The sequence below is a fragment of the Puntigrus tetrazona genome, chromosome 1 (genome assembly GCF_018831695.1).
Source record: "Puntigrus tetrazona isolate hp1 chromosome 1, ASM1883169v1, whole genome shotgun sequence".
Taxonomy (NCBI): Eukaryota; Metazoa; Chordata; class Actinopteri; order Cypriniformes; family Cyprinidae; genus Puntigrus; species Puntigrus tetrazona.
Window position 1 is genome coordinate 17,538,032 of NC_056699.1, and position 11,956 is coordinate 17,549,987.

The 11,956-nt window shown below is 36.9% G+C and overlaps 1 protein-coding gene across 2 annotated transcripts; it reads left to right on the top strand.

The window, feature by feature from the left end:
• The first annotated feature begins 2,587 nt into the window (after window positions 1–2,587).
• On the top strand, window positions 2,588–11,615 carry usp38 (ubiquitin specific peptidase 38). Of its 2 annotated transcripts, none has more exons than XM_043250907.1 (11): window positions 2,588–2,743; window positions 3,840–4,569; window positions 5,744–5,879; window positions 6,251–6,380; window positions 6,629–6,730; window positions 6,896–7,054; window positions 7,372–7,565; window positions 7,781–7,874; window positions 7,981–8,087; window positions 9,231–10,530; window positions 10,792–11,615. In XM_043250907.1, exons 2-11 carry the CDS (start codon window positions 3,888–3,890, stop codon window positions 10,951–10,953), a joined length of 3,066 nt encoding a protein of 1,021 aa, XP_043106842.1. In that variant the 5' UTR covers window positions 2,588–2,743; window positions 3,840–3,887; the 3' UTR covers window positions 10,954–11,615. The 2 variants fall into 2 exon arrangements, with proteins under 2 accessions (XP_043106842.1, XP_043106837.1); XM_043250902.1 differs by having other exon boundaries at window positions 2,592–2,782.
• The last annotated feature ends 341 nt before the right edge of the window (window positions 11,616–11,956 follow it).

Here is an 11,956-nt window from a genome sequence, read left to right on the forward strand (position 1 = left end):
GCTTTGTGGCTTGTCAACATGTAGTTTGGCATATTCCAGTCTTGCTTTTTATGATTCGTTTTCAACAATGGTGTCCTCCTTGGTCGTCTCCCATGTAGTCCACTTTGGCTCAAACAACGACGGATGGTGCGATCTGACACTGATGTTCCTTGAGCATGAAGTTCACCTTGAATCTCTTTAGAAGTCTTTCTAGGCTCTTTTGTTACCATTCGGATTATCCGTCTCTTAGATTTGTCATCAATTTTCCTCCTGCGGCCACGTCCAGGAGGTTGGCTACAGTCCCATGGATCTTAAACTTCTGAATAATATGTGCAACTGTAGTCACAGGAACATCTAGTTGCTTGGAGATGGTCTTATAGCCTTTACCTTTAACATGCTTGTCTATAATTTTCTTTCTGATCTCTTGAGACAACTCTTTCCTTTGCTTCCTCTGGTCCATGTCAGTGTGGTACACACCATATCACCAAACAACACAGTGATTACCTGGAGCCATATATATAGGCCCAATGGCTGATTACAAGGTTGTAGACACCTGTGATGCTAATTAGTGGACACACCTTGAATTAACATGTCCCTTTGGTCACATTATTTTCAGTGTTTTCTAGGGGTACCATCATTTTTGTCCATGCCTGTTTCGTGAGTTTATTTTTTTAAATAATTCTGTTGAAGCATGGTTGAAAAACAATGTCTGACTTTCATTGGTTAACATTTATAGAATTTTTATTTATTATTACTTTTGTCAGATAACAGTTATATCTGTGACCATTGTGACTTTTTCTTTCATTGACCAAAGGGTACCAACAATTTTGTCCACGTCTGTACATAATGTTTTGAACAGGGATTCTGAAGGGCTAAATGAATGGAACAATGCAAATGCAGTCATTTGATTTTCTGAGTCATAGTAATCAATGTTTTACATTAATCTTATCGCTGTTTACAATGTAAAACAATGCGTTGCTTGGGGTTAGGATTACCTTAAATAGGCCATGACTGACCTGAACACAGGTGCATCAGTAAAAATCCACTGTATTGGTTAAGTTAGAGAGCAATAATTGGACATACATTCATTCAAAATTATGTGGAGTATGATATTTGGTTATGGACTTTGTGCATTGTTCACAGTCACTGCCAGTCAGAGTGGATGTGGCTTTGACCAGAGAGCTTTTTGTAATTTGGTTACATTAGAGGAAATACGTAAAATCAGTGATTAAAAGTAAATCAGTATGTCCTGATTATTATCTGTGATTATTTTGTATTTCTTTTGCAAGCTCTTAGGAAGACATTTGTTCTTTGTTTTTATTTTGAAATATCCGATTTCTTTGCGCTTGTTTGCCTGTCTAACTTGAATAAAATCAATCAAATAGCACACATTTGCATTTTCACCATACCCGTCTGCACGCAAAGACATTAACCTGCATTAAACCTACTTCAATGACAATTTGTATTCTTTGTGCGTTAAATTTATGTGATATACCAAAAAAGATCAGCGGAATTCTTTACATATGAATGTTCATGGGAATAATTTGCAATAAGTTCAATATGTTGAATTTCCTTTGGTTAGTAACGAACCGACAGGAAAGTGGAGTGGAAGAGCAGAGTCGGGTGAGGATCTAAGTATCGGGCGGTTACCGAAACGCTGAACCTTGAAAGGGAAGATCCATAAAAAAAAAAAAAACACGACTGGCGAAGGGATATATGTGTTATGTGAATTGCTTTGAATAAAGGTAAAGCTATGCTTCAAATTGGTCATTATATTTACTGTCTGTAAAAAATACTGTCAAAAAAAAGTTTATGACCAAAAGATAAATTCGCAAAAGAAATTGAAGTTTTTTGAGTCCAGGGAGGGAAGAAAGAAAGAAAAAAAGAAAGAAAGAAAAAGGCTGAGGAATTAATGCATGATTTTGCATATTAAAAAGCTGGAAACATTAGCCTATGTAAATTAAATAATGGATGACTCTGGAAGGGATGCAGAGCCAAACACAAGCATTATGTTGTGCCGTGAAACAAAGTTGCAGAAGTTCAAACGTTCATCTTTACTTCTTAGTTTCAATAACTGTTCATGCTGAACGAGAAAACAAAAAGTAAAAAGATTTTAAGAAAGCCTATTGTGGAAAATCTATTTAATGCGTCATAGTTTTTTGCATACCTTCAGAACATACTTCATCAACGGTCAAGCAAAACTGTATAAAGCACAGATTATTTTATGGGAATTAATAAACAAGACACATAAGATAGCTAGACATCTGTTACTTGTCTTATTAAATGTATAGCTTTCATTTTGTTTAATTTATTTAGCCTATATGGTTGATTATTGTTTGCGTGATTATTGTATAGTATAATTTCAATGATCTGTTATTAATATTATTATTTAATGAATTTATTATTGTAATTAACGGTTGCCACAAAAGCCTACTCAACATAAGAGTATTTAGAATAATGAAAAACAACACTTAACGAGACAACAGCAGTAGGTTACACCAACCAGATAAAGTGAATTAAGAGTTATTATTAAAGCTGAATTATTCCAAGAATGAACAAAAGTGTGGCACGCGACGCACGAGAGGGGTCCTGACGTCCTTCTCGCGCATTCTGATGACGTGTGTGTGTTTCAACAGCTGATTGAAAGAGGTCGCAGTTTACCAAGCAGCTCACAACATTAATCTCCTAAAAATATGTATTTAGCTTTTTGATGTAATTTATTTCCAGTTCTGTACCAAGACATTTTCGGATATGACGTAATTTGGTGAGTGTCGATCGTTGCTGACATCTTGAGAAAGGACAGGCGAGTAATTCTTGTTTTTGCTAAGTCAGTGCTGTGGCATTTGTGTGCATCTGCTTTGTTTCGATTCCTGAATCTTGCTAATTAACTAATGTCTATAACAACGGGAACGAAACACATATTTAACATGTAAAGAGTGTGCGCGATTTTCTTCTGCTTCGTGTTTTATTGAGTCGTCCTACTAAATGGTTGGTTCACTTCTTTGTGTTAGCCAAGCTAGCTAGCAGAACAGTTAGCAGGTAGCTTTAATGTAATGACAGCTTTAAAGAAAACACTGATGTTATCAAGTTCTACAATCTCTCTAGTACCTTAAATACACATTTGTTAGAGTTCAGTTTATATATATATATATATATATATATATATATATATATATATATATATATATATATATATATATATATATATACGTGCAGTGAAACGATTAATTGTGATTAATCACGTGCAAAAATAAAAGGTTTTGTTTATTGCATATTTCTTGTTGTGTATTTATGAATTATATATAGTAATACATGCACATGTAGTTTTATGTATTATATTTTAAGGATGCGATTTAATTAATTGTTTGACAGCACTATTTATTATTTTTTGATAAAGAAATTTGGAGAATGACTTTTTATTTGTAATTATTTCTTCAAAGGGATGACAATAGGAGAAATTGGGTAAAATATTTTTCCAAAAAAAAATTATATATATATATATATATATATATAAATATAACTATATATGGAATAAATTTCTATAATGTATTATTTCAAAACATATACAGTAAATGAAAGATAAAGTTTCATGTATATATATTATATATATATATATATATATATATAGCTATATATATATATATATATATGTGTATATATGTGTGTGTGTGTGTGTGTGTGTGTGTGTGTGTAGAAAATATCTTCTCTCAGAAATTGCAATCAGATTTCACAATCAAATCTCGCCATCACATTTTGCCCCTTTTATTTATTTATTTGTTGTGAAAAGCTACTTAATGTTTGGCCAGATATGACAAATACTTTGAAATTGCACAGAAATAATGTTATCCTCTCATCTACAGTTATAGCTGGCTTACTTCACCTTTCCTGTGGTGCGATACAGTCCAGCCATGGATAAGATTTTGGAAGCGCTGGTCAGCTCCTCTCATCCCTTGACTGTAAAACGGGCAATCGTGAAAAAAGTGATTGAGGCTGCAGAAAAGGAAGTGACCGAGGAGCAGTGCCAGGCCTTGTACCATCTCACCACCCGCCTTATTCTCCAGGGCGAGGACGCTTTTCAGAGACAGGTTGGCTTCCAAGTTCAAGAAGCGTACGCGCGTTACCATCGCGATGAGTTTGCCTGCTTCTTCAGCAAGGAATACGTGCTCGGTCTCCTGCAGCAGGGCTACGGCGCTCTAGACCGCAGAGACCCTGCCGTCTTGGACTTTCTTCACAGTTCCCTCCGACTGCTCATCAGCTGCCCGGCTGTGTTGGAGTTGGCACCGCTGCTACAGACGGAGGTCCTACGCATCATCTGTGAACGGCCGGAACCGGCAACTTGTGCCAAGCTGGCCACCATACTGACGGACTTCCCTCAGTGTGTCCCTCGAGAGAAGGCAGGAGTTCTCTTTTGCCAGCAGCTTGTGCGCACCTTCGCGTATTTCCACTGTCCCGCCACTGAAGAGCGGGAGTTGAGGGAGTACGTGACCCAGGTGACCAGGGTGAGTGTGCTGCTGCAGGGCATCTGGAAAGCCGAGCCGGCCACGCTGCTGCCGTCACTGCAGGAGGTGTTTGCCATCATCTCATCCACGGGTCAGTATGCTGTGCTTCCTCTTGGAATTATGTTTTCAGTTAAGAAAATGTCAATAAAAATAAAAAAAGGCTATAAACACTAAAAAAATATTATTTAAAAAAATGACCATAGTAGATATAATAGACATGAGGGTCAGTAAATAATTCCCCAAACAGTTTTTTTGCTACAAATTTAAATGTAAGAGAAACATGTAAATAAAAACAAAACAAATAATAATTGATTAAATTTGATTAAATGTTTGATTTGCTTACCTTTCATGTCATGTGACCATTAACCATCAGCAGAGAACCATTAATGGAAATTTTGTTAAGATCTGTGGGGTTGCTTCAAATAAATATTTTTAAAATATTGTATTATTGCTATATGTGTTCATATTACAATAATAAACTTTTTCAAATATTAAAGTATGTTATGCTTTAAACATGCATTTTAATATTGTATTTTAATATCCAGTATTTAATATTGTACTAATTATTAATATTATGCACTGCCTGCTGGACATATGCATGTATTTTGAATGTAATAAGGAACCTCTAGAAACATAATAACAACAAAAAATAATAATGAATGTCTATTTTTCTTGTTTTTTATCGTCCCGATTAGTCTATATGTGCGAGTGAGAATTGGCAAGTTGTCATTTACTATTTTTGCACATTTTTTGGGAGATTTGTGTTTGAAATATGTCACAGTCTGTTAACCTTCGTTTTGAAACAACGACTTAAAAGCAGCAACACAACGGGCCGTTCAATTATAATGGTCTGAAAGTTTTTTTTTGTTTTTTTTTTAATTAATTACATTTTGATGCAAAAAACTTAAGAACATATAAAAGGACTTTCAAGAGAAATCAGTAAACCAATAAATAAATGTACACTTTAAAAAAAAAAAGCTGGGTTAAATACAAACCAGCATTGGGTTAAAATATGGACAAACCCAGCAATCGGTTTGTTTTGACCCAGTGTTACATTCAACCCATCTTTTGGGAGAAGACAACCCAATCGCTGGGATTCTCCATATTTTACTCGGCGCTGGCTTGCATTTAACCCAGCAGTTTTATAATGTATGAAATGAACCATTTGCAAATCTTAAGTATGGTATATGTGCACCTGGAAAATATGAAATCTTATTATAACGTTTCCTAATGATCATTCCACAATGTGTTTGTTTTGATTTCAGACCCTTCATTTGAACCCTCCATTGCTCTAGCAAGCCTGGTCCAGCACATCCCTCTGCAGATGATCACGGTCCTCATCAAAAGCCTCACCACTGACCAGAATGTTAAAGATGCCAGTATGACACAAGCACTCTGCAGGTCAGACTGTGTGTGTGTGTGTGTGTGTGTGTGTGTGTGTGCGTGCGCTCTGTGCAAAGCTAATGAATAGTGCTTTTGTGTCTGTTTAAAAGACTAAGCCCTTGATTCGACTGCCATCACGTTGTTTTCTCTACTTCTTGTGTGCTTCAAGTATGTGGTAATTGCATTTATGCGAGCCATTTAGAAAGAGTGTAGTGTTCATCATGGTTCAACAGATTTTAAATGAGTGGTGTTTGTTTTCTTGTTTTTTCTAAGACTGAATATTGAGGTCAATATGTTGCCAGTTTTTTTTTTTATGCATCCGTTACTCTTATGTAAGGCTTTTATATGTTGCCTGCCCTGACCCTGTTTTCTCTCTCTATCTTTTTCAGGATGATTGACTGGTTGTCCTGGCCTCTAGCCAATCACGTGGACACCTGGGTCATTGCTTTATTAAAGGGACTTGCCGCTGTTCAAAAGTTCACCATCCTCATAGATGTCACACTGCTCAAAATTGAACAGGTTGTGTGTGTGTGTGTGTGTGTGTGTGTGTGTGTGTGTATTATGTGTAATAAAAACAACTCTTAAAAGTTACATATTTAGAGCATTACAAGCAACAACAGCACAAGAGTTCAGAATTTAGTTGCTTATTTGAGATCATTAGCTATTCTTTTTCTTCTATACCTAGAAACTGGTTATTGTGACCTGCCTGGCAGAGGCCTTTCTGTATATTTATGTGTATGAATGTGTTTTTGTTTGTCTGTTTGCAGGTCTTCAATCGTCTCTGGTATCCCATTGTGAGACAGGGAGCGCTGGTGGTTCTTTCACACATGCTGCTTAGTTTCCAGCATTCTCCCGAAGCCTTTCACTTAGTAAGGCCATTATGAACATTACTCCACTTTCTTTTTCATTTTCTTTTCATATTCAAATGAGTTAGAAAGGTTAATGAGCTTTTAGCATCTGATTTATCACGTCAATATCTGCTTTGTTATCATGCAGTGTGAATTATATATATCCTATCTTGTCATTTGTACCAGGTGGTTCCTCATATAGTTCCGTTTGTGAAGTCTTTGAAGAACGATGGTCTTCCCAACAGCAAAACCTTCCTGCTGCAGTACGCAGAACTCACCCACTGCATGATGTATCAGTATTCTGGCTTCCCAGACCTCTACGACAGCATCCTTGAATCCATTAAAGTAAGAGTCTCTGGTTTTATCTCTTGTGAGCTAACTTAAGAACGTAAACTAGTCAACGTGTTTTGTGTATCATTGCTGAATCTATTTATCATTTTGTCCTTGTTTATAATAACGTATTTATAGATGTTTAGGGTCATACAGATCATACAGATGCTCAGTAAGGTTAATGTTTTTCATAATAATTGAATTAATTGATGCTGAAGTTGTGTTTTGAATCTTTTTAAAGTTTAAAAGCACAGCACTTTTTTGTAACATTATAAATGTAATCAAAAGTAATGCTTTGTCCGTTTTATATTCACCTCCGGTTCTGTTTGTAGGAGCTACCTAAACCTAACGAGGAGAAGATCAAATTTGTTCTGAACCAAAGTGCCTGGACCTCTCAGTCAAATTCTTTTGCCTCAGGCCTGCTTAAGTTCACAGGAAAATCAGAAACGGGGAAGACGGGACTTGTGAATCTGGGCAACACATGCTATATGAACAGCATCATCCAAATTTTATTTATGGCTACCGAGTAAGTTCTAAATCTGCTGCAAATTACCCGATCTCTTTCTCAATTGTTTTATCGTAATTAATCCAGCATTCTCCATATGCAGATAGCTTTACGTTTTTATGTTTGCATAGGAGCGCAATGTAAAACATCATAAAATGATACCCAGGTGCTCAAATATTTATGATGCTTTTTCAACTGCAAGATATTAGACGGCTCTAACAGTCTCTCTTTAAAAGTTTCAGACGGCAAGTCATGTCTCTGCATTTGAATGGCAGCAGCACCCTCATGAAGAAGCTCCAGCTCCTTTTTGCCTTTTTGGCCCACACACAGGTGTGTTTATCTTCTGTGCAGTTTCCTGTCTGCCCTCTGAAACGTTGCAGAGTAGGTTTGCTAAATGAAAGTGTTATGATTATTAATCATGTTATTTGCCCACCAGAGAGCAGCGTATTCTCCAAGGAGTTTTCTGGACGGTTCTCGGCCGCCGTGGTTTACAGCTGGATCCCAGCAAGACTGCTCAGAGTATTTACGATTTCTGCTGGACAGGTAAACTTAAAAAAACGGCATCCTTTCCTGTAACTATAAGAAAGATGTTTGTTTAAGAGTTGCTTTACAGTTTTCCTGTAAATGTTTAATGCCAGACCTATTTTGAAATGTTATTAGGGCAATTTACAGTAACGCATTCTTACAGTTTGAAATTAGAACTGCTATATATATATATATATATATATATATATATATATATATATATATATATATATATATATATTAGGTTTTGATAATTACTAGTCAACCAAGTTGCCTGGTCAGATGTATAACAGATGTTATGTAAGGTTTTGTAGTTTTTAAAATGACATTATTTTTGATAGAAAAAATGCAAGACAGAAAACCATAGTTTTTCTGTTAGATGGGATATTTAAATGTATTACTAAATGGGATATTGTATTACATTTCTATTTGAATTATTACTTTTTTAAGTTATAAACTTTAGTTCACATGTGACTGACTACATGACAAATGCATTTCTGGGTTCATAGGGTCTTTTTTATATAATAGAAATATAAATAAGGTTATATTAAATTAAAAACAGCAGACTTTCAGTCAAGTATAATTGAATTCTGTTTTACTACGAGTGTCAATGAAACCAAATTTGTGACCCTGGACCACAAAACTATTCATACGTAGCACAGGTATATTAGTACCAATAACCAATAATACATTGTATGGGTCAAAATGATAAATTGTTCTTTTATACCAAAACTCATCAGGATCTTAAGATCTTTTTCCATGAAAATATTTTCAAATAGCTGTGTCTCAGCCAAATATTGTCCTATCCAAACAAACCATATATCAACAGCTTTTCTATTTACCTTTTAAATTATATGTAAGTCTCAAAAAAAAAATTGACCATGGTCACATCTATGTACATCATATTTTAATAATAATTACAAAACAACTACAAATGGAGTATTTTAATGTATTACAACCTTGAAAATAATAGTAATAGTAATAGTAATTAAGCATATATTAATGCCTTATTCTACATCACTAATTCTACCCAAATCCTACACTTATTAACTGTTAATAAACAAGAAATTAGGAACTTAGGAAAATTCTTATATATGACAGCAGGGGGAGTTAATGCATTTCATGTATTTGTTTTGTTTTGTCTTCTTATGTGATATTAAGGTTGCATGAAGAAGAGAAGACTCTCTCAGCTCTTCAGGTGTCCAGCCCAAAAGCTCAACCTGCAACCACTTCTGCTGAACCTCTTCCCAATGCTGTAAGTCATCCGGTCGCTGATATGCCATCACATCCAGATCCTGTGGCAGCCAATGGAGATGGCCGTACTCTAGTAGAGCGCATGTTTGGTGGTCGTCTCTCCACAGCCATTCGCTGCCTGCAATGCCACAGCCTGTCAGAAAAAGAGGAGCCGTTTACAGACCTCTCTCTTGCCTTCTGCCCCTCGATGTCCAAGTGCCACGGTCCCACCGATGAGCACAAGAGCTCCTCCTCTGTGGGACCCTGCCAAGGGGCGGTGAACGGAGGCAGCGAGTCCTCTGAGGGCTCAGTGAAAGAAGGTGCAGGAACCAGGATGGAGAGGCCGGTGGTGGAGCCCACACTGTCTGTACCGGATCTGGTCGACTACTTCCTAGCTCCAGAAATCTTAGAGAACGAGAACTGCTACTTCTGTGAACGCTGCGCCTCACTGCAGAGGGCCGAGAAGGTCATGCGGGTGGTGGCGGCGCCCGAGTACCTCATTCTAACTCTGCTGCGCTTCTCGTACGACGCCACCTGCCACGTCCGTCGCAAGATCCTGGACAACGTGGGCATCCCTCAACACATGAGCCTGCCTTTACGGAGACACGGCGTCTCCATTTCATCATCATCATCATCCTCCTCCTCAACTGCAGTTGAGTCTTCCTCATCTGACTCCCCCGAGAGTGGTGAGAATCTAGCTAAGAAGCTCAAGCCTTCTCAAAAGGAGGACGGGATGACGGAAAACAGAACAAATAGCGAGATAAATGACGGCGATCCGGAGATGCTGTCAGTGCCGTATGTTTTGAGTTCTGTTGTAGTGCATTCTGGGATGTCCTCCGAGAGCGGTCATTACTACTCGTATGGGAGGAATGTGAGTGGCACCGATGGTTATGTAGCTCACCCAAGTTCTAAGCCCTTGGAAAGCTCCAGCCTATCGGAGAGCTCAACGTCCTCACAGGAAGTAATGGGATGCGCTGACCAAAAGTCCACGGACTGGTTCTTGTTTAATGACAGCCGAGTGACTTTTACAAACTTTGAGTCATTGCAGAACGTCACCAGTCGCTTCCCCAAGGACACAGCCTATGTCCTGATCTACAGGAAACAAGAGGTCAGTGGACAACCAAGCAATTCTGAGCCAGTTGTGAATGGCTCAAGACTGAGTGGAGAGCCGCCCCTGCAGAAGGAGCTGATGGATGCCATTACCAAAGACAACAAACTCTTCCTACAGGTGGGGATATTGTACTTTGTCTGCGGTCTTCTTTTATCCTCTCCAAGACTGTTCCAATTTAAAATGGCAGGTTTAAACATTTTAATATGTTTAAGAATATATTTTATTCCTGTGATGGCGAAGCTGAATTTTCAGCAGCCATTACTCCAGTTTTCAGTGTCACATGATCCTTCATAAATTGCTGAAATATAATGAAAATGAAACACTTTCATTTACCTCTTATTTGTCCTGGATTTAACCATTCATTTCTTTTTCTTCCAGGAGCAGGAGCTGAATGCCAGAGCTCGAGCTCTTCAAGCAACCTCTGCTTCTTGCTCATTCCGACCCAATGGTTCTGATGACAACGAGCCTCCTGGCAGCTGTGGACCCTCAGGTGGGGGCGGAGGAGGGGGCTTTAATACCATCAGCAGACTCGTCTTCTAAAAAAGGGTCGCAGACATAGCCTCAGAGCACTGGACGGTTCCACTAACAACACCAGACTTTTTTTTTTTTTTTTTTTTTGGTCCTGATTGCCCACAATGTGGATAAGTGTGCCACCTCAGAACAGATGTGTCTTAATTTTTCTGGTTTGCATGCTTTTTCCCCTTTACGCTGACGTTCATTTGAAATTAATTGAAGTACTTCGAGTACTATAGGTCAGAACTGGGCATGCAATAAATTTGTACAGAATACAGTCATAATTACGGTCTCATCCTGGAATCTTAATTGTTTCATTTTATAAACAGAAATCATTAGACAGAGAATGGTTTTAAAAATTAAATCAAATATTTTTGGACCATACTATACAGTGAACTACTTGCATGAATATTTTGGAAGTTTTTCAACTTCTGGTTTGAGGATTACAGTTATATCTGTTTAGTTAGCTATTTAATTACAATTAAGTTATTTTATTCATTCAGGGAATACTTTATGATTTAACTTTTTAAATGTTGGAGTTTTTTTTTTTTTTTTTTTGAATTTTATGTGCCTTTTAATACTTCAGATTTTACACAGTTATTGGACTAGCTACAAAACAAACACCATCTTGCTGTACAGTGTTAATATGTAATTATGGTTTTGCTCTATAGTAAAGAGTCATAACTGAACATGGTCTAGTTTTATTATTTAGAAAGCATGTTAAAATGCATTACTGTCTGATTTGTGTCATTTAGTGGTTAAAACATTTGAAAAGACTGTGCCTATTTTATTTCAAGGTTAGAGATGTAATTTCAGTATGAAAGCTCAGTGTTATATCAAAAAAGATGAAATTTCAGTTTTCAGTGTGCAATTTACAATAAGAGACACAACATTTGATTTCAGAAGAAATACATTTATATGTTTTAAAAACTTAAAATATATATATATATATATATATATATATATATATATATATATATATATATATATGGCTCAAGACATGTTCTAAGACAACAATCAAGCTGAGGTC